Below are 23,502 nucleotides of genomic sequence, written 5' to 3'. Positions count from 1 at the left end.
AGAAAAGGAGGAAAAATGAAAAGTAAGTATTTCATTGGCAAATCAGGATTATATTCTTGAATCAAGTTTCCTTTTTATGTAGTAGTTTACAGAACGAGCATGAAGTTTGTCCTGAGGTGTTGGACTTTTAAGTGGATGAAATACCATAATCCAAAAAAGGTGTAATTGTGAGGTGCTGCACCTCTTGTATTTTTCCTGTGGTAATTCTTTGGAAGTGGTGGTTGGTAATACAGTATTTGGCTTTAAAGAATTCACTTAACTCATTAGGAAAGCCAACTTATTATAGCTTTGCTATATGCAATATTTATAGTCTGATTTTTTTTTTATTTTAATAGTGTATTTTTACCTCGGCTGATGTAGCTCTGCTTGTACTATATGAATATGTATGAAGAATGCTGAAACATCAGGATTTAACACCAGAGCAGATCCTCTGTGTCTTACAGGCTAATTTGTGGTAGCTTTTGCTATAACTTGCCTGCAATAGTTCACATGAGAAGTTGTTTTTCAGAATATATTAATATATTAAATGGGTTGATTTGCTGAAGAACCTAACAGCAGTGAAAAATCATTTGCCACTTTGGTGTTGCTGATTTGACAAATGACTTGTGGAAAGCAGTCATAAAGAGAAACAATTTTCCATTTAGGAAAGAGCAGCATTTTTTTGGAAGCATTAAGAGGAAAAAAAAAGGCAGCAGGCTCGTTTCTGTTAAGGAATATGACTAGGGTGTAAATAATGTTCTGTTTCTTTGTTTGGGACTACTTGAATAAGTCTGACGAACTTTCCTTTTCAAGTAAAATAAGATTTACATGAGAATCCGAGGGTTTTTCCCTGTAAAATAATCAGTTTAATCTAGTGGATGTCTAGGTGCTTGGTTCATCCAGAAGCAGAGTGTGAACTGACTCTATCTGTATAGTAGCTAATCTAGTTATGGGGTTTTTAACATGACATCTACAGACCTATGGCCATTTAACGGCTCTGAAACAAAACAGAAGCAGCAGCTCTGGAATTTTCTGTGGGAGGATTTCTACATCAGGTGGGAAAAATCTGAGGGCTTTGATGAAATGAAGAAAGTTGAAGATTATTGCTCTCGTATGTCTTTAGAAACCGCTTGTTAGATTTCTGCTGTTGAAAAAGGGCCCTTAGATAAGAGTACTGAGTATTTTGGGAACTTGGCAAAATACTTACAGAATGTGCATTTCTCTTTAGTATGTCTGGACCAAACAGCTCTTCTGAGTGGTCTATAGAAGGTCGTCGGCTGGTGCCGCTGATGCCGCGGCTGGTTCCACAAACGGCTTTCACAGTTACCGCCAACGCTGTTGCCAATGCAGCTGTTCAGCACAACTCATCTCTTCCAGTTCCTGCAGAAACTGGAAACAAGGAAGGTGAGAGGAAGCTGGGATTCTACTGCAATCAGTGGGAATATAAAAATAATGTCACAGTGTACAGGTTGCCTGGGGGAAGCTGTGGCTGCCCCATCCCTGGCAGTGTTGAAGGGCAGGTTGGATGGGGCTTGGAGCAGCCTTGGCTGCTGGGAGGTGTCCCTGCCCATGGCAGAGGGTTTGGAACTAGATGATCTTTAAGGTCCCTTCCAACCCAAACCATTCTATGATTTTTATCTTTGGTTTTAAGTATTATTTTTTTAAGGCTTCATTCTTATTGCACAGTATTCACAGAAATAACTATTTTGATTTTAAATAAAAGTGATGCCTTTGCATAAATCTGACAGCTTTGTGTTAGTGAGCGTGCTAGCAACTTAAATAAAAGAAACAGTTGCTGGGAAATGATGGGGAAATTCACTGCTTAACTTGTTCAGCTCTGTAGACTATAAAATCTTGGCTTAAGATTTTGTGAAGTTCTGTAAGTGATGAAAGATGCTTCAGAACACTGTGTTAAGGATTTAAGTAGGTTTTAGTGAAAGTCAAGAACATTGTGTTGGGATTTTTCTCTTTTTTGACTTCATATTAAATATACCAAGTTAAAAGACTGCTTTTTGCTTTCCCTATGTCTTTTAAATAATGCTAGTACACATCCCATCCATCTTGACTGACTAGGCCCCAATTATGCTTCATGCAACTGGAGAATGTGTAACACTTCTTGAAATAGGTTAATTCTGGTTTTGTGAGAAATACTGGATCATTGTACCAATAAGCAACAGTTTAAAAAGCTGATTAAAAAACCCAGTTGTTCACTGCTAAAGGAATATTTAGGTTTTTTTCAACTAATATCATGTTGAGGAGTGGCACAAGGTATTTTCTGTCACTTACATTGGATATGGACATTTGCAGAAAAGCAAAGAGATCAAAATAACTAATGCTAAATGAAAAATAACAAATTGTAAAGTAACAGATTAAAACCAAATAAAATATCTAGAATCAGCAGCACAGATTTCTGGGGAGGGGAAAAGGGGAGGTTTCTGTCTTCTCTCTGAAGGCCTGTCATTCCGTGGTGGTGCTTAGATCAAACTGGGGACTAACTTGACAGTAACAGGGTTGCAGAGGCAAAGATTTGGATAATGACCAAATAGGTCTTTGGCTTCCATTTCAGTTGTTAAAATAGTGATAGAATAATGGGATTCTGCACTTCAGTTATACGGAAGGTGTCTTTTCTCCTCTTCAGTGGTGGTTTGCTATTCCTACACAAGTACCACTTCAACCCCAACATCTACCCCTGTTCCAAGTGGCAGTGTAGCAACAGTGAAGTCCCCCAGACCTGCCAGTCCAGCCTCCAATGTAGTCGTCTTGCCAAGTGGAAGTACTGTTTACGTCAAAAGTAAGTGATACTAGCAACTGGTTAACAAAAGGGAAAGAAAGGGCCAGGCTTGTGACTGAAGCATGGACTGAGTTAAACTCGCTGACCTTGGGCAAGTCATGGAATGCCTTTATGCCTTCATTTAGTCTAAGGAATGAATTTATTGCTTCCCTTTTTCAGAGCAATTGTGTTCAGGATAAATCCAGTCACTGTAAAATGCTGCAGGGAACAGTCATGACAAAGACAACACGAGTGAAAAGCATTTTTAAAATGTAATCTGTATATCAGTGGATTTTCTAATCCAGCTTGTTCAGAAGTTGTTTTTAAGCCTGGTTGCTTCTGCAGAGGTCTTCCCTCTTCCTTCCGCTTAAATAATGCGTAATAGTCCCTTATTTGAGTTAGAAAAGGTCCCTCCTTTCCACTTTCACAGTTAACCTAGACTTTTTTAGAAGATTATGTCTGGCCACTTGGTGATTTATGTGGAAGCAAATCTTAGTGAGGCTTGCAGTCCTGGGCAACTGAAAACTCCATGTGAAATTCCACCAGATACTCATCTTCATGTATTTAAATTTGGAAATCCTGGGCATAATATCTAGAAGCAGTCTTTTTCTTGTCTCTCCCCATTTCTTTCTTTGGCTAATAAACCTGTTAGTTCTAAAAGCAGGATATGTCCTCATATATATGCCTAGCTCATCAAAGGTAGTTTTATTGAACTAATCATTAAAAATATTTCCTTCTGTTCTTACTCAGTGTCTATCAAAACACAGGTGACAAAGGTGAAGTTAAGTGCCATTTTGTGCTTGCTGTGGATACCTTTTATATTTTAAAGAATATTTTCATCTTTATGTGCATGTTTATATTAGCTTCTGGCTAGTCAGAAATAGGACATTGTATGTAAATGCAATCTTACCTTCAAACCACCATTTCTAATGACTCTGTCAAGCTATGGAGAACATTACACTGAAATTTTTAATTTTTCTGATCTAATGCACTAATAACTCAGCTTTAGTTTAAAGATTCAGGGGGAAATGTTCTTAACCTCTTAAAAATTTAATTTAGACCTCTGCTGAATTATTACATGATAATGAGTATAAAACCAGTCTAGACACATGATAGAGGGATAAAAGGTTCTCATTTTTATTCTGTCCATCCCTAGATTTTTTTTTTTTCCTCCACTTTGTATGCTTCATTTCTACCCTCTTTTTAAGGAGTTGTGTGTCTTTAGAATGTGTGATATCAGTCACATTAGTTTAAACAAACCTTAAGAGCAAGCTGAGGAGGCCTGAGTTACAGTTGTGACTTTGCCACTGCTCTGGTGTGTGGCTTCATCCAAGTCACAGTCTGACTGAGCCATTAACCTCTCCATGCCTCTGCTTCCTTGCTCATCAAGTGTGAGTTAGAGTTGAGCTGTTACCTTTCAGCTAAATGTTTGCAGTTTCTAACATGGAATTCTAGGAATAATGTTCTTGCAGAACCCCAGCAGTGGAAACAGGAGATGTCATGAGCTGTATTTAGCATAAAATAATATTCTGCTAATTTAATCTTACTTTCTTACTTCTGCCTTCTTGTTTTTTGGGGTTTTGGGTTGGTTTTTGGGGTTTTTTTTGAGGACCAGAAACTTCCTCTTCAGTATTTCTTTGTGACCTACCAGAATAACAGCTGTGTCCAAATATACTAGCTGCCTCCTGTTTTTTCATTTGGAATGATTCTGAGATTCTGGAGTTGCTGCACATTTTTAGTGTGAATATTGACCTCACAGTTACAAGTTTGTGTAGTGCAGTCACAGTAATTCTTCAAGGCCTGTTTGTAGTAGGCCTTGCAGTCAGGTAACCAGATCTCTGCTTTGAAGGTGGAGATCACTGCTTGGCTTCTTCAGGGCCATAAAGTAAATTGTAGATTAGAGCTTTGAAATCTGGACTTGCAGATCCACACTTCATGTGTACTGCAAACAGTATTTTTTGGAGTTGAAAGCAAACTTAAAGCCTTTTCTTCCCTTCTCTAGTTCAGTCTCCCATCCTTTGTGTGCATGCAGCTGTCAGCCTTCTGAAGTGTACCTGCAAATCACCTGGTACTGAGAGAGAATTCCATTTTTCAGATATCACTTGCTGTGCTACTGAGCACTTTCTTGTCTATGTTCATTCCTGTGTCTTCACTTTTTGAATGCCAGAATATTTCATTATTTTAATTAGAGATTGACCATAATTAGATCTTGAGCCTAATTAGAGATTTACTGTCAACCCAGTTTACTTGGGTTACCAGCAAAACTGCCTTTTACCATAACAGCTTTTTTTTGTCTGTAAGTCCCAGGCATACAAAACAACACCCTCAGTCTTGTTCTGTGTAGGGGGATTGTGTATTTTATGCATATCTCTGTTTTTCAGTTGTTTAACACCCTTTAATTTCTTAAACATAAATACCCAGGGGTGTAAGATTTTCAAGGTAATTGAGCTATGTTATTCTGTAATGTATATCAATTTATGAACCTTTTGCCTGCTTAGAAGAATTTCATGTGGATTTAAGATCCATTGATCACTCTGCAGGAGGGGTGATCCATTGCTTAGCTGAATATTGCAGCATACTTTGTTTTTCTACATGTGCAATGCATGATTGTGAGGAAGAATGAACACATTTGAGGCTAAATTTCTGTTGTTTTTTATGATTGTGTGTTGGATGCTGTTTTATCTCTGTTGCACAAAACACACCAAAGGAGGCAGATGCTGATGAAGTGAGGTTTGACCTTCATAGTTAAATGATATAATTAAAGAAAATAAGCAGGATCTCAAGATGCTGTATTAAGGTGAAAGGGAGAAGGAAACTGGAATGATAAGGATGGTATGCAAGTATGTACAAAGGTTGAAATCCAAGCAGACTGCAAGAGGAGAAGCTTCAGTAGTCCAGTTGCTGTGAACAAAACCAGCAACAACAACAGGCTAGTGTAGAGTTTTAAGCTGAAATGTGCATGATGAAATGTGCATGACATTATCCCAAACCTCTTGTGTGCAGAGTCTCATTAGTCAAGCTTCTGGAGACAGAATGAAATCCCTGTAGTGGCTCTTGTGTTCTTTCAGTCTATTAAAATGAATGAAGTAACCCAGTAACTGAGGAGCTTGGGGGTTTTAGGGTTTCTTTCTTTGCTTTATGGCACTCGAAGTGTGGTCTGTATCAAGGACTAAAACCATCTATGGAGTGATACAGGTTAGTTGTGAATAAGCAATAATTTGTCCTCTGTGCCTTTTTTCTCTTAATTGAAAGTGAGTGTAAGATTGAGCAAGTGGTAATGTTTTAGAAAGCACTGAGAGCTGCAGAAGGGGAAAATATCATTTAGAAGTACTTCTTTTCCAGGTGTCAGCTGCTCAGATGATGATGAAAAGCCCCGCAAAAGACGGCGAACGAATTCTTCTAGTTCTTCCCCCGTTCTCCTGAAAGAAGTCCCAAAGGCAGTGACTCCTGTCACTAAAACTATCACAGTGCCTGTAAGTGGCAGCCCCAAGATGAGTAATATCATGCAGAGCATTGCCAACTCCTTGCCACCACACATGTCGCCTGTGAAAATAACCTTCACTAAGCCCTCAACACAGACAACAAACACGACAACACAGAAGGTATGTGGGGGGAGCTGCCAAATGTTACTTTATTCTGGTTTTATCAATGAGTAAGATGTGATGTTTGACTCTTCCTTTCTGTGAACTGTATTTTTTTTTTAATAAGGATTGCACTTGGGATAAGGTAATTCCCTCTTTAAAACGAACAGAGAGAAAACCAAACTCTTGTATGAATTTAGTTCACCTGTGTGTGAAAGGACCTGGATTGACAGCCGTGGAGACTGAAGCCCTCTTTTTATCCACAGAACAGGTACAGCACAGGCAGCGGGAGTGCAAGCTTCCCCCAGACTGCCCCACCAATGTGCCTCAACCCTGACCTGAAGGGACCACTTCTAGGGATGAGAGGGGATTCAGTCTCCATGCTCATTCAATTCTTGGCCTCTCTGGTGAGACTGCCAACAAGGTTGCCAGTTAGTACCATTTGTGGTGTTGGGTTTTGTGATATGGACACTAGTCCACTGAGAACTGGATCACATAGGCCACTGAACAGCCTTCAGATGGTAACAACTATTGGTCAAAGGTAATCTTTCTTATTTCTATTTTCCTTTATTTATAATTATTCTTTGCAGTAGTAGAATTCCAAGAGAGGTGGCATGGGCTTTCCCTTGCCAAGCCTTTTGTCTAGAGACTTACTTTCTTGGTGTCTATAAAGCTTATTCTTGGAGCTGATCAGAGGCTGGGGGGCTTTATTTTCCTTTCAGTACTAGTGTGCCATTTCTCATTCTACATTAACAGTGTTACTGTGGTCAAAATCAGTTGCTTTATTTTAGCAGAGTGTGCCCAGCTTTCACCAGAATGCAGTGTATGGAAGAGGTTTTCTGTGCTGAAATTTTATATTAGACTCAGGTTTTATGTGCCTGATCTATGGCATGACTACTTTCCCATGCTTTAGGAAGCATTTCAGATGTGTCTACTTTTTTGTTCTGAAGAATTAAAAAGAGATTAATGACTCAGACCAAGTTCATTCTTGGTGCAGTTATTAATTAAGGCAGACTTGGGGTTGGGGAAGAGTCTGTGGAATTAATTTGGCCTTGTTACTGACAGACTCTTGGTAGGTTGTCCACTAACAAGCATTTTTTTCCAACTGTGAGAGTTTGACTGTTGAGCTCAAACCTTCACTCAGTGTTTGTTCTATTAGTCATCTTAATTGTTTTATGACTCTTGTTTGGATCAGCAGAGTTCCCATGTCCCAGGTTTTGGAATCTTTAAAACCAAGGAAGATTAACATGCAATAAAGAACTTGCTTTCTTGGCTTTTTCTTGCTTCAGAGCTTCTTGATGTTTTCATTTGATTCACAATTCTTTAACAGTGTCCTTAATCAAACTTCATCTCTGAAGATGTGCATAGAAATTTGTGAGTGAGCATAAACCATCAAGTAAAATGTTCTTCTTTCAGTGCAGCAAATCCACAGGTAGGACAGGGCTTAACCTTCCTCTCCTGTTGCTCTTCTTAGGCTCATCTTCTGTGAAGGAAGACTTTATTGCCTTATACCTCTGTAGTGTTGTATAAAGTATTAGGTTTTTTTATAGTATGGTAGTTAAAGTTGGGCTGTATTAAATCTCCAAAAGGAAGAGAATGAACTGCTGGTAGGGTCTTTTCTGCAGTTGTGCCTCTGCTTGTTCTGAAAGGGACAATTTAGGATTTGCTTTGCAGACTATTATTTAACTCTCTTTAAGGAAAATCATCACTTGTTTCATTAGGGAGCCGTAATAGTGTTTGTGTCTGAACTTCTCACACTACCCTCTTTTGTTGGGTGTAGATATGCCAAAATATGCAACTGGATCATTTTGGTGGGAGAAATCCCTTTCAGTAGTTGTAAATTAAATGTCAGACTTGTTAGACTCAAATTGGAAATGTACTATTTTAAACAAGTGCAGTTGGGTATCAGGGAAGTTGTTGGATATGAATTAAATTCTTTGTTTCTGCATGCCAGCTCTCTGCATTGTTTTGACATTTTAGTAGGTTGGAGGAAGATTTGTCGGAACAACTAATAGTGTCACAGCTCCAATTTCTGGATTCTCTTACAATGAAGACCTCTGTCTAGGACAGAAGGGAACTAGTGGAGCCTCTGGCAGTTAATGCCTTTATTTCCTCAGGGACTAGGTTTTGATGTCTCTCAAAATAGAACTGACAGGACTAATTTCAATGTATTTTAGGAAGTACTTTTTACCTTAACAGTTAAAATCAACAACAACAAAAAATCAACTTTCTTTTTGTTTTTTTTTGTTTTTTACATTGGGAAGTCATAGAGGCATGGAATGGTGAAGGTTGAAAGGGACCTTAAAGATCATCAGGGTCCAACCCCCTGCATGGGCAGGGACACCTTCCACCAGCCCAGGCTGCTCCAAGCCCCATCCAACCTGCCCTTCAACACCTCCAGGGAGGGGGCAGCCACAGCTTCCCTGGGCAACCTGTTCCAGTGCCTTCCTACCCTCATGGGGAAGAATTTCTTCCTGATGTCTGACCTGAATCTCCCCTCTTTCAGTTTAAAACCATTCCCCCATATCCTCTCACTGCCTTCTCTGGTGAAAGCCCCTCCCCAGCTTTCTGTAGGCCCCTCAGGTACTGGAAGTCTTTCTGTTGTAGAAGATGTGTTGCATTTTTGGGGAGGTTGCTTTGGTCATTTTGACATAATTGTTGTGATTAGAACTTTAATTCTTTTATGTTTTTACTGGAAATTTCTGTTTTCTGGATACATTTCACACATGAAGATCCCTGAAGTTTGTTCTGCTGTGTTAACTTTTAAAAGAAGAAATATAGAGAAATTCAAACCTAGTCATGGGACAGCAATCATTGTTAAACTAAAATTCTTTACAAGCGTTTTTTCTTGCATGAGTAAATTAAGTGTTATTAAGTGATGATCTTGGACTGATAGTTTTATCCTTTGTCTTTGACTGAAGAACAGTGGTGATCAGGAGTTGTGATTATGCCCAGATTCATCCTGGTTGTCTGTACTTACTGGTTGAGATGCTGACCTTGCTTTGTCACACTCTAGATTATATAGGAAGCTTAATGTGAATAATCTGCCTTTTTTAACTGCAAGTTGTCCTTTGGCTGTATTCCTAAAGCAGGTATCCTAAGTGGAATGGAGCTGGCCCTAAAATTCAAGCACTTGGGAAGTGTTTTTAGTGTTAGTTGGCTATTGGAACTCAAGAGGCACATCACAGAACCTTTTCACTGGAATCAAGCAGTGTTGTGTTCAGCTTGGCTGCTTGGTCATAGCCTAAGAGCAATTTCAGACACGTGTTTTAATTAAATTAAAATCAGGCAGAAGGAAAAATAAGAGTGACGTAGAGAAAGTGTTCTTCCTGGAGAATGCAATAAAGTGGCAGAACAGCAGATGTAGAAACCTTCAGGGAAGGTCACTTGTGGTCAACCTGCTGTAGCTCATGGAAGTATTAAGGTTTTGATTTTTCTCAGATCAAAATATTAAAAGGCTTAGCTAAGTAGTGGGGACCATAAACTCCAAGCACTGGGGAAAAAGAGAGGCAGGGGCAGCCACAGTGGTAAATTTTGCTGCTTTTATTCCATCCATGTGGTTATCTCTTTTTTTTTTAACAAACAAACAACAGACTCTTAATCCCTTGCTGCCTGATCTGTCACTGAAGTCTGTTTCTGGTGCCATTATCATGATTTCTTTTCTCTAACAGGCAAGGTTTCAGTGGTCCTTGGGTGGTAGCATAAGGCTTTTAGTTTGAGCTGACCTAGGACTTTTTTACTCCTGTTGTGTTTTTTTATTTATTTTTTTTTTCCCCAATGTGCTGTTGTTACATCAAACCATTATTAAGTTTTTAATTTTCAAGGTTTTCAATAAATGAAATATTCATTGGGACAATTGCATTATTCAAACAATTTCTCAATGTTCTCGCATGGTAAACTGAAAATATGTTCTATTTTTGTGCTGTGTTTCTATTCTAACTGTGTGTTTGTAAGCCCAAGGAGGTACATCTCAGCAGGATAAAAGGAGTCTCTTTACTTAAACAGTCCCTATATTTGATACCAAAGAAATGTTTAGTTTTCTAGGTCAGTTGCTTAAGAACAGACCTCTTCCAATGTTATAATGATTCTGTATTTTTTGTCAAATCAGATTCATGGCATTGTAATTGCAACTCACACTAGGAGTAATGTTTATTGTCTTTAGACAAATGGTTTTCAGACAGATAAGAATTTCTTGTTATTGAAAGCACTAATGAAGGCAGAAATTGTTTTAAACTTAAACCAGGTTTTTCACTGAAATATTGATAATTTACTGCCTTGTGAATAAAAAATATTTCCCATTACTGACTCAGCAACTGCTTGTTAATGGTTAAAGAGAAAAAAAATATCTGTTTTCATTGTCATTTCTTGATGTGTGCACAAGGTTTGGGAGAACAGTGTTAAAAACTTGCTTGAAATCCTTTCAGTTCTATTTAAAATGGTCTTCAAGCTTCCTGGCCCAGTTTAACAAAGGCAAGCATTTCATTCCTATTTGCCTTCAGACATGAGATACTACTTCTTTAATTTGATAGTAATTGTTTTCCTGGGAAAAAAAACAAACCAACAAAACTAAAACAACAAACTTCTAATTTTAAGGAAATGTTTATTACTTCAAGCTAACTGAAACTTTGTTGCCAGGAAACATGTATATGACACTTTTAAGTGGTCTTAATAAACATGTATCCCTAAAGCTAAATAGACAAAAGATATATTACAGAAACCTTATGCTTTTGAATAAATGCAAAGAACAAAGGAATTTCTTCTTCTTTCTCTTCTTTCAGGTGATCATAGTAACCACCTCTCCAAGCTCAACTTTTGTACCCAACATCCTTTCCAAGTCCCACAACTATGCAGCTGTTACGAAACTTGTCCCAACATCAGTCATTGCCTCAACTACTCAAAAGCAACCAGTGGTTATTACTGCTTCTCAGTCCTCTTTGGTCAGTAGCAGCAGCAGTAGCTGTTCCACTGCCTCCTGCACTGCAAATACTATTGCTGTGACTGCTGTGGTATCATCAACACCATCAGTGGTTATGTCAACTGTAGCACAAGGTAAATATGGCAAACATTTAATAATAATATGATAAAAATAAATAGATGGCAAGAACATATTTATAAAAGCTCTTCCCTGATGAACATTTAATAATAATATGATAAAAATAAATAGATGGCAAGAACATATTTATAAAAGCTCTTTCACTGATGAATTGGGCTTTGTTTTGAGAATAGCACAGGGGAGGGGTGAGAGAAGTCTACTGATGAAACTCATCCAAGATGCTCCACAAAAGTTCTTGTTGAACTCTTCAGCAATTAATGTGCAGATCCTCTTTTTGAAGAGAATATGGTAGAGTGGTGTGGAATAGCTTTTTATTTTTAAAAGATCTTGCATGCAGCATTTAAACACTGTTGCCTCAAATTATTTGCTTCAAGAAGTTTATCTGATATGTGGAAAATAAATATTTCCAATATTTGAAGGTGATTGCTTCTCTTAAAGCCTGATTTACAAAAACATGCAAAAATGCAACTTATGCTTGATGTGCCTACTCTAGAATATTTCTCATGGTAGCTAATCTTAACAATTCTGAAAGGCAGAGAGGTGTTTACACCTTTTGTATGTGCATTTTATTGGCATCTCAGTTTTCAAGTCCTTAAAAATTTAGACCTGAGTTGGGCCTGGATTAAAATTCCTAGGTTTCTGATTTCTAATTCAGACTCTATATGCTGGCTTGATTGATTGCACAGCCACTTCCTAACCATTTGGAAGGGAATCTGTGGATGAATGAAAGGGCCTCAGTGACCAACACTTAAAAAATACTAAAGGCCCACCTGAAGGGGCCTACCAGGAAGCTGGGAAGAGACTTCTATAAGGGCATTTAGTTATAGAATCACAGAATGGGTGAGGTTTGAAGGAACCTCACAAGATGGATCTAGTCCAATCCCCCTGCCAGAGCAGGATCTCCTTTAGAAGGTCCCACAGGACATCCAGGCAGGTTTTGAATGTCTCCAGAGAAGGAGACTCCACATCCTCTCTGGGCAGCCTGTTACAGTGCTCTGTCACCCTCACAGTGAGGTTTTCCTCATGTTGATGTGGAACTTCCTATGCTCCAGTTTGCACCCATTGGCCCTTGTCCTACTGGTGTCCCACTGGACACCACTGAGAAGAGCCTGGCTCTGTCCTCCTGACACTGCCCTTTACATACTTATAAACAATGAGGTCGACCCTGTCTCTTCTCCAAGCTAAGGAGACCCAGCTCCCTCAGCCTTTCCTTATAGGCCAAGGGGAAATGGCTTTAAACTGGACAAGAGTAGATTTAGGTTAGACCCTCATTGTGAGGGTGATGAGACACTGCTCCAGGTTGCTCAGAGAAGCTGTGGCTGCCCCATCCCTGGCAGTGTTGAAGGGCAGGTTGGATGGGGCTTGGAGCAACCTGGTTTGGTGGGAGCTGTCCCTGCCAATAGCAGGGGGCTTGAGACTCTATGATCTTTAAGGTCCCTTCCAACCCAAACCATCCTGTGATTTTATGATGCACTGCCTGAAACTGACAAGTATCACATGAGTTTTTCCTGGTCCATATTTTCCATTCTTGTTCCATTCCACAAAATGTTGGGCAACCAAATCAAGGCTGATGAAAGGGGTATTTTGCCTTCCACGTTGCTTCTGTAAATCAGATCCTGAAGACATCCATCTGCAAAGCAGAAGGGCTTACAATAGAATTTCATATTGTTCAAACTGTGGGTTTTTAACTGGGTTTGATCATGGAAGAAGGTATAATTCTAAAATAGATGAGGTGTAATATCTTAATGTAGTTTTTTCAAGATCAGCAGTGTCACTGCAGAAGGTGCTGGTGAAACATTTGGTGACATAAAGTGATAATCAATCCAGTTACTTTTCTGAGTGACAGAAATAAGTATTAAGATTTACTTGGGAACTTTGTCTTTCCATCTAACTGCAAATTTGTTTTAATTATTTTGTCACTTGTCACCTGAGCTATTAGCACAAAAAGAAGTTTCCTAAACACAGCTCCTTAAATTCCATTAGCTGCTGTTCTGCTGCCACATTAAAAATCTGTAGAAATCTCCCTCTAAACAGAGCTGTTTTGTTATGTGGGAGCTTTTTTTCACTCGTGCCATCTTTTAGTTGTAAAGACAGCTTGAATGCAAAAGTAGTTAGGAAATAATAATGTTTTTCTCTCATGTTGCACTGTTCAATCTGAAACCATTTACTCCTTCACAGGTGTGTCTACATCAGCAATTAAAGTTGCCTCTACCAGACTACCTTCCCCAAAAGGTTTGGTTGGCAATCCAACCCAGATCTTAGCACAGTTTCCCAAACAGCATCAACAGTCCCCCAAACAGCAGCTGCACCAAATACAACAGGCCCAGCAGCAACAACAACAACAGCAGCAGCAGCAACAACAGCTGGTGCCATCTTCTGTAGCGCAACAGCAACAGCCACAACAGTCTCAGTTACCAGCTGGCATCAAGCCCACCATTCAGATCAAACAGGAATCAGGTAGTTGGAGTTAATCTTGGGGCATTATTGCTGGTTGGTGTGATCTAACCACAACTCAAGCAAGTAGGGCAGAATTCTGTCCCAAAATGTGCATGGGGAGCTATCATTGTGGCATCATTATTTGAGTACAGGATTTGGCATGAAACCTGGATATAAGTAGGTAGTGAAGGATGTCTTAATGTTTTCAGCTCATAATGATTGAAGAATTTGATTTAGTCACTCTTCTTGTTTGGTTCAGGTATACAGGCCATGCCTTAGGAATAAATGTTGTCTTTAGAGACAAGGTGTGTAAGTATCTTCAAAAGTAATGTGATGAGCAACCTGGAAGACACCAGTTCTCTGAAGATCCAAGAGCTGTTCAACTATAGCAACTGCAAAATGATGTTATTCCATGTTTTAATTCTTTCCTTGGGTCCAGAAATCAACTTTTGAGGTAGTTGTCAAATGCAATTAGATCTGAGACTGGAAGTTGGACTGGATTCTTTTTGTGACATTGATTTGGTCAGTTGACTTTGGGCAAGTCATATAATCTTTCTGTGTTGGCTTTATTCTGCTCTAGAATACAGTTCTTATCTCCATAAGTGTAGAAAGAAGTACTGTTTGTAAAGTTACCTAATTCTAAAGGAAGAGGTGCTATACAAGTGCAAAGTATTTTTATGTCTATTATTTATATTAATTGTGTCAGTAGAATTATTATTTTATAGTCATACTATTTAGATCAAAGAATTAAAAGGAGACAGTGTTATGATAAAAAAAACAAACAGCCCTACTCCTGACCTTTGATAAACTTCCTTTTGGATTATAAGACTATTGCCTAAGAAAAAATATCCACTACTGAAGACAGAGAAGAAGCCTCCATTTTACTGTCACTTAACAGTGTTTGATCAATAGGAGCTTTACTTCTTGCCTTCTACCATGGCTTTAGGCTCAGTGTTCTTTTTAGTTACTTTGGAAATACCATCAGATTCCTATTGTTTGTGGAAGATGTGCATCAGTTTTCTTAGAGATTTTGCTTTTAATCCAGTCTTGTGTCTGGATGATGCAAAGGCTTCAGTTTCTCTTCCTAACTTCCTTAGTTAAGTTTGGAGCTTACTTGCTCTGCACTGCTTTTATAGTCAACATAAAAAGAAGGAAACATCTCCAGAGGATGTTTGACATCCCAAGTAGACAAAATTGTTCACCTAGAAATGTTTGGCTACAAATACAGGTGCCTATATTTCGGATTAATGGGATTAATTCAGGCTGAGTGCATCATGGCACTTGACCAACACAATGCAACACATTGACCTCATCATGGAGGAGAACTTAAGGTGCAAGTGTCCTGGATACACTTTTGAACAGATAAGATGAATCTCCTGGTCGGCATCTGAGAGGTGAATCTCCCAGAGGTCTCATTCTGCTACACAAGACAAGAGAGAGGGAACAGAATCCATGCTGTACTAAGATGTCTTCATTCTTTGTTCTTGCTGATTCTACTTCGAGCTTGTTTCTGCCCAGTCCCTTGGCTGCTTCAAGATAGTAAATGCAGAGAGAGCAGTTTACTTAAATCAACCTTCCCTAGCCAGTGTCACAGTTGCTTCCTTACATCCACTAACAGTCTTTGTACAGAAAGAAAAAAAGAATTTATGGGTGAAATTCAACTAAGCTAGTTCAGACACATTAGAATGTTCAGACTAAATTAATGAACAGCTCTTTCACTTTTAGATAGTTCTCTGTAGATGAACCAATTCAGTATTGGTCGTAACCTGTTGGTTCCTGGGAAATGTTCTATTTTTTATTTTAATCGTGGACCAGAAAAAATTAAAAATCACTACAACAGATCAATGATGGAATGAAATCCCATGCCTCAGTGGGAGTGAGTAGTAATTGAAACAGGCACATGACAGTCAAAATCTTTGCCTTTCTTGTTATTTACTAAAGAAAACAAAAAAAACTAAAACAAACAAACAATTTTTTTCAGGATCAAGAATACATGGGCTCAGAATTAGAAGCCTTGTGAGGCTACTTGCCCACTAGGGCTTGGTCTGAGAAAGAATTTCAGAAAATAACTTTTCGTGCCTGTATTTTAACAGTGACCTTTCTCCTTTCCTAGGTGTTAAAATAATCACTCAACAGGTGCAGCCCAGTAAAATCCTTCCCAAACCAGTTACAGCGACCTTGCCCAGCAGTAGCAATTCACCTATTATGGTGGTTAGCAGTAATGGGACTATCATGACAACTAAACTGGTCACTACTCCCACTGGTAAGTTATGGCTCTGAGAAGGGAAGGGAGGGTAAACCCAGAAATACAGGTTTATTAGGGTAAAAAAAAAAGAAGCAGCATCACTTCTGTCTTGTGAACACTAAGCATAACAGCACATTAACAGTCCTGTTGATATTTATTCTGGATTAGGAATTTTGCACTGAGTGTTCCTTTATTCCTTTTACAGTCTTTTTTAATTACTCCACAAAAATGTGATCATTCATTCTTCACTGGGTTTATTTTAAAGGAAGTTTTCTTGCAACTGATACTTTGCACTTCTATAGCACCTTAGATGATTTACATTCATGTAACTTCTTAGGTACTTAAAGCATTCAGGTCAGCATCATTCCTTTTTTACTTAATTGGGCTTTAAAAGACAGGTGACTTGCTCATAGTCCTGCAGTGAACTTGTAAAAAGGCCAGTAAATTGAATTTTCAACTCCCAGTGTTTTTTTTTGGGATCTAATTGTATTTGTGTTTCCTTAATCATAAAAAATCAGAAATAATGCATCCTGTTCAGATGGCAAACTTGCATGAGAAAGACTTGAAAGGCAGTTCTATCCTAGCTTACAGAAGACTTGCTTCTTGAATTTTTAATGTGGCTTGGGAATATTAGCATAAACTAATGGTTATTTCTCTTTTTAACTTTTGAAGTACTTCACAAAAACATCCTGAAGTACATAAAAAAAAATGTCTAGCAGTTTTGCAGTTTGTTAAATTTATAAAACCTGTATTGGGCTCTTGGTTTTGAACACATGACTTTCTTGTCTTAACAAACTGTTTTGCTCTGTGATCTTTAGCAATTAAGATCTGCAGTGCACTGTCTGCAGCAGTACAAGCAGAATGGAATTAGTGTTTGTGTGGCTGTTGTGTTATTGTTTTGAGTAGGTTTATTTTGTGGAATCAATTCTGTTTCCATTCTGAGAAGGAGTAGGTAGGAAAAAGCAGCGTTTATAGTATATCAGGATGTTTCTTTTGTACTGCTAGATCTATAAAATTGGGTGATCATTGTAAATGATATTTTTCTTATAGAATTATATTTAGACCAGTTATTGAGAGTGTTCTTTATAAACAATTTGTCATACAGGAGAGGTGAGAGTGTGTCTTTCAGGAGAGCAAGGGGTCAGTTCTGATAGTGTCGTCATGCCTCAGAATCAAATGTCTTGGGCATCTGAAGGAGCAAGTGGCAAACATACAGGCAGAATCTAAATACCTATTGAAAGTTAGAATCTTAGGCACAAGGATGTGAATTAAAATACAGCAGTCGTGGACCATTTGATAAAATACTTAAGAAAACTCTTGCATTAAATTGAAGTCAGCATGTAGGTAGTGAGACACTGGCCCAGGTTGCCCAGGGAAGCTGTGGCTGCCCCATCCCTGGCAGTGTTGAAGGGCAGGTGGGATGGGGCTTGGAGCAGCCTGGTCTGGTGGGAGGGGTCCCTGCCCATGCAGGAGGGTTGGAACTAATTGATCTTTTAAGTCTTTTTCAACTCCAACCATTCTATGATGATATATTTGACTTTTGCTCTGCAAGTTCGCATAGGAGTAAGAATTGCGAAGGGTGGTAAAAAGTTGCAGTGTGGGGTCTCTGAATAAAATCTTAAGCTTTTCTTCTAAACTGACTTAATTTTTCCACAAGTACCAGTAGAGGATCATGTCCTAACAGCAAACTTTCTTGTTCTCTCTTTAAAACAGGAACCCAAGCAACATATACACGACCAGCAGTGAGCCCCTCGATAGGGGCTCGGGTGGCTGGAACTCCAGGGGCTGCTACTTATGTGAAAACTACAAGTGGTAGCATCATCACTGTAGTACCCAAATCACTGGCTACTCTGGGAGGGAAGATTATCAGCAGTAATATTGTTTCTGGTAGGCACATGAATACTTTTGATATCAAGACTTTTTTCAAAAGTAATTTTAGGCTTGCTCTGATTATTTCGGGCTTTTCTGTGGGTTACATGCTTAATGAATGTGTAGGATCTTGATTGGAGAAGAAGTTAATTCAGAAGAAAGATAGCAAGTGAAGAAGAAAATAATGGGTAGAAATTATGGACATAAAGTGTTCTTAAGGATTGCAGTAGTTCTTGTGTTTCCTCCAGAAGGAAACATCTAATTTGAGGGAAGTCTGGGAGGAAAAGAGAAACATAGAGGAGAACAGCTATTCTGTTGTCCTCTGTTAGAGGGCAGAAAGATCAGAAAACTGTATTAGTCCCAATTTAGAGCATTTTATAGTCTGGATGTTGCCCTTTTCTATTCCACTGCATGTCCAAGGAACCAGAATAAAAATTAACTGTGCATGTTAAATTCAGCTGTGCAGTCTCCACGTTATCTTGTTCTTCTTTCAGTGTCAGGCTGTCTTTCTCTTACCCAATGTTCTAACTTCAGTTTTCCTCCAAGCCTTGTGCAGACTCTGCTGCTTATCTTGTTAGCCTCCTGACCAGCCTTCCTCTTGGCCACTATAGACTCTAAATACAGGGTCTCCTCAGGACCAAGCACACTCACACCAGTTACAATTTCTCACTGTCTGTTTTGAACTGAAACATTGCTGATGCATAGAAGTTCTGCTGCATTTCCCAGCCAGGTGCATATGTGCAGCCAGATCTGCTGGGTTTGTCCATCCTGTCTAGCAGTATCTTTAATGATTTGGAGGTCCCATAGTTGGTACTTAGCAAAGACCTGTCACCAGTCAGCTCCTGTCACTGGAAGGTGCTGCACATGCTGCAGACCCTGATTTCTATAAAATGTTATTTAGGGCTGTAGCTTCTTTGGGAACAACTTTTACAGCCTGTTGTGCTTATGATGAGTTCTAGATCTACTAGTAAGTTTATACACAAATTCAAGTATTATTCTTCTGAGCACCAGCTTATGCAGGGAAACACTTGGCTGGTCTTGATAAGGAAAGTAAAAATTGTAATGAAACAAGTTTGGAAAGGATAACTGCTTTTTTGTTGTTGTTGTTGTTCTGTGGAGGGATTTTTTTGTTTGGTGGTTTTTTATTTTTATGTTTTGGGGTTTTACTAAGGGAGCAGCCTTTAGATGCCTCTGAAGTCATTAGAATTAAGTAAATAATGATCTCTCCCAGAATTAATAGAATTATTAATATGAAATACCCAGGGAAATATCTGCAGGAGTGACTAATGGGTAGAAAGTAGAGAGAGGTATCCTGGGGTTTGCAGCTTTGCTGTGACTGAGTGGTACTTTTTTCAAGGAGAAAGTGGAAGGTGTGATAAAAAGCTGATTAGATACTGAAATAGCAGGCTAATAACATTGATGTCTTACATATTGGTCTGTGTACTCTTGTAGATTGTGGAGGGTTAACTAGAATTACCTGTCAGTTCAGGCAAATAAAAACCTGATACAAGGAATGGAACTAATGAAACCCTGGGAGAGGAACAGAAAGAGCCAAACCATGTCATAAGGAAAAGAAAAAGACTCCCTCACATACTTCTTAACATTCAAGAACTGATTTTAAAACAGTAGCATATTTTTCTTTTTTCCCCTTCTTTCAACCCACTACTTGTCACTTGTATTACAACAGTTCAGTGCCAGAAAGAGCTGATATTTCTCTTGACTGGAGATACATTCTTGGCATGTGGATTCTTCTACAGAGGTTACCTGTAGAAGAATACTTGTCTGTGCAAATATAGGACCTTGAGTTGAGTATTAGTGGTGTCCTCATTCCCCCTTAATTCTATCCTTTGAGAAGTTTGACCTGTTAGCCTGATAAATCTTCTGTTAGTCTGCTCTGTAGCTTGTGAGAAAGGTCTGACTGGCCTGGTACAGAATAATTTACTGTCCTGGCTGTGCCTGTTTGTGCTGTAGGTGAAATATCTGTAGAGTTGGCATCTAATCTTTATGTGTTGAGTTGGGTGACACAAATTCCCTTCCCAGATACCATGATTCCTATATTAACTCACCAGCTTCTATAACAGAGGGAAATATACAAGTGATAAACTGCACATTACTTCTTTTCCCACTAAAATGTAGGAACTACAACCAAAATCACTACCATTCCAATGACATCCAAACCCAATGTGATTGTTGTGCAAAAGACTACTGGAAAAGGAACTACAATTCAAGGGCTTCCAGGCAAAAATGTTGTCACAACGCTGTTGAATGCTGGGGTAAGTGTTTCAAGTCTCAAATCAATAGCCAAGTGACGGGCTGCCTGGTGGCTGCTGCATTCAACCTGCTGAAGTCTCTGTTAAAAGCAAACTGTGCATGAGCTCCTTAACAGATTCAGCATGCTTTGTTGCCAAGGATGTTTGAAAAGCAAGTACATTTTGCAGGATATGAAAGGTGCTTAAAGCAAGCTGAGAATGTTCTCATAATTAAAGGGAAATAAAAACTTTTGAGCTTGCCCTTTTTTCACTGTTAAGGGGTTTGTAATCCTGAAGGTATTAAGTAGAAGAAAATTACTAGAATCTTAGTTTCTTTGTGCTGAGAACCCACAGTCCTGTGTGATAAACTTGCATTTCCAACTGTTTTATCTTTTGGATGTAAAGGGCAGAAATAAAGTGACCCTTGACAGTAGAGGTACCACCAGCTTTCAATTTCTGTGGTGTGTAGTATCCTGTGCCTGAGTGTTGTGTAGTGTTCAGTTATTTTTTGGATAATCTGATGTGTACTAAAAGCAAAGCAGAGTTTCCAACTTCAACCAGGTTTATCTGGAAGTGCTAGTAACTAAAAGTTATGAAAGGAACTGTGAGATTTAGTGCATTAATCGTGCAATCTTTACATGTCTACTTGAATAGCAGAGCTGAGTACAGGGGGTTTCTTTAAGCCCTTCAGGATATTATTTGTGAAGATTTTGAACTTTCCTAGTTTATAAAACTTTAAGCTGTATTTTCACAGAAGTGGAAATCTCTTTTGTTATACAGTAGGAGCCACTAGTGTGTGGTGATTTATCTGAAACAAGCATGATTCTTGAGATTTCCAGCTACTTGAAGGGAATTGGTAGGAATACTGGGAGAACTGGCAACTAATGTTGTTCCTCATCTGATTTCATGCTGTGCAGAGCTGAAGAAAAACATTCTCAATGTCATTGTTCTTCTTAAGCTATGAGGAGTCTAGTCATACATCCACACTATTCCAGAGTCAAATGTTTCCTGTGAAACAGCTGTGAACCCACTTTTTTTTCATAAGTGAACTTTTAGTTTAACGAAAAATGTCCACACATAAGGAATGTCTTGATCATGAGGACAATACAAAGATCTGTGTTTAAATAATTTCTTGTTAGAATCTCAGTTCAGGTTTTGTAGATCTCTTGCCAAAGTTAGTGTTAGCAGAATAAGGTTTTAAAAAACGTTTTTGAAGGATTTGGTGAAAGTTCTAACTTACGTGAATTCTTGAAAGCAACTTGTAAAAACTTACCAGTGTCTTTTAGTTACTGTTTTTGGTTTACCCCTTCATAGCAGCTCAAAAGGTAAAGAAATGGAAAAGGGGATTTTGGTAGCTTTTCCATTCAGAGCCATGGGGGTTTTTGTTATTGGTCTTTGAATGTTTTTTGTATCAAATGTAGTTACAGCAGCAGCAAGTTGATTTCATGGTACACACACTCACCTATAACTGTGTATTTTTTTAGAGAAGTGGGTCTCTCTGAAGAATTTCACTAAGTTAACTTGTAAACTTTGACTTCTCTACAGGGGGAGAAAACAATTCAGGCAGTGCCAGCAGGAGCAAAACCTGCTATCATCACTGCCACAAGACCCATCACAAAAATGATTGTTACACAGCCAAAAGGAATAGGGTCCACGGTCCAGCCAGCCACCAAAATCATCCCAACTAAAATTGTTTATGGTCAGCAAGGGAAAACGCAGGTACAGTGAGGACCCATTTCTGTCTTAAAATGTACCCCTAAATTTTCATGGGAAGTAAATAATTTTTCACTGTGTTGCCACATTTGTTGCAGGATTAATGTGTGTTTATGGGAAATGAGACTTAGGGGTGTAATTAGGTGGTCTTGATACTGTTTTCTCGAGCACAGTGTTTGCATGTTAGCAGTTTCTGGAGGCCTAGAGCAAGCCTAAAGGATTTATGAAGCCTTTTGCATAGCTGAAACTGTCTGGTCATGGCTCTAGGTGCCTGTTTAAGTCTTACAGCTAATGGCTAGATGCTGAGGGATAAAGATGCAGAGTATGGACAAAGGTCATCCATCAAATGTGATAGTTTTATTGAAGTTCTTTTCTAGTTAATGTGTGTTCAGGTTGTCTCTGCAACCTTGTGTAATTGGTGGGCCTGTATACAGAGAATCTGGCTTATTTATGGACACTCAGTTTGAGCTTTTTCTCTGGTTGCACTTACTATTTTAAATAACTGAACTGTTAACAGGTATAATGTTTTGCATGTCTTGATCATTCAAGACTATATTTATTGTGGGCTGCAGAAGAGAGGTGCTTGTCCTTACAAGTGCATTGCATGTTACAGCTCACTTGTTTAGCTTTCTCTTGTCACACCATAATTGTTTCCAGCCCTGAATATGGTTTATTGTGTTAAATTACTGAGCAAGAAGTACATTCTTGTGAACTGCCATTTATTTGACATTTTTTTGTTTTAATAATCAAGAGCTGCTGATTTTTTTCAGTAAATTATTAATATTATGTAGGTCTTGTACACTGATCTATTTGTGTGGCATCCTGTTCTCTGATTGCTCAGATCATCTTTGCCTTGAGTGTTCTTAATATACATAAAATTTGTCTTCCTAATTAGGTTCTCATAAAACCAAAGCCAGTGACATTTCAAGCAACAGTTGTGAGTGAACAAACCAGGCAGTTGGTGACAGAAACGTTACAGCAGGCATCAAGGGTAGCAGAGACAGGAAATTCATCTCTCCCAGAAGTCAAAGAAGAACCACAAACCTACACTGAGAGCAGCTCTTCCTCTACAGAGTCCTCCCAGAGTTCCCAAGGTGTGTATTAGTGTCACATAAAATACAGATGAACTGTCTCCCAGGCATGCTGGCTGGTTTCATGACTCACTGTGTATCTTTTTAGCACAGGTTTTCACCCAACCTGCTAACATGCAGTGAGTGTCTGTTCCCTTCCTTTATAGCTTTATTTATCTTTTAGGAGCTATTTACTGTATGCCTCCATTTCCTATGTGAGAAATGAGCCTTGGGACAGGCTGCCCAGGGAGGTTGTGGAGTCTCCTTCTCTGGAGACTTTCAAGACCCATCTGGACATGTTCCTGGGTGACCTGCCCTGGGTCACCCTGCTCTGGCAGGGGGGTTGGACTTGATGATCTTCAGAGGTCTCTTCAACCCCTGTAATTCTTCCATTCTGTGAAATGGAGAGAATGGTTTCTTGCAGTGCTCTGACTTGCTGTAACAATGCTTGTGACCTGCATGTTCTCTCTTTTTGGGGAGTCTGCCAGAGGTGAGCAGAGTAGCATCTTCTTTTGGCAGCCCATGTTCTGACACACT

The 23,502-nt window shown here is 38.9% G+C and overlaps 1 protein-coding gene across 1 annotated transcript in view; it reads left to right on the top strand.

Annotated features, from left to right (window-relative positions):
• The window catches only part of LOC104397235 (chromosome unknown open reading frame, human C11orf30), a 38,255-nt gene that overhangs the window by 5,554 nt on the left and 9,199 nt on the right, over window positions 1-23,502 (top strand). The window contains exons 4-13 of the mRNA XM_010007183.1: window positions 1,208-1,383; window positions 2,618-2,770; window positions 6,092-6,351; window positions 11,109-11,379; window positions 13,562-13,840; window positions 15,933-16,082; window positions 17,778-17,951; window positions 20,070-20,206; window positions 21,728-21,901; window positions 22,791-22,989. Coding sequence (XP_010005485.1) covers window positions 1,208-1,383; window positions 2,618-2,770; window positions 6,092-6,351; window positions 11,109-11,379; window positions 13,562-13,840; window positions 15,933-16,082; window positions 17,778-17,951; window positions 20,070-20,206; window positions 21,728-21,901; window positions 22,791-22,989 — 1,973 coding nt within the window. The remainder of the gene's footprint in view (window positions 1-1,207; window positions 1,384-2,617; window positions 2,771-6,091; window positions 6,352-11,108; window positions 11,380-13,561; window positions 13,841-15,932; window positions 16,083-17,777; window positions 17,952-20,069; window positions 20,207-21,727; window positions 21,902-22,790; window positions 22,990-23,502) is intronic.

The sequence above is a fragment of the Chaetura pelagica genome, unplaced genomic scaffold (assembly GCF_000747805.2).
Source record: "Chaetura pelagica isolate M959 unplaced genomic scaffold, ChaPel_1.0 scaffold430, whole genome shotgun sequence".
Classification (NCBI taxonomy): Eukaryota; Metazoa; Chordata; class Aves; order Apodiformes; family Apodidae; genus Chaetura; species Chaetura pelagica.
This window is presented reverse-complemented; position numbering and strand designations above follow the sequence as displayed.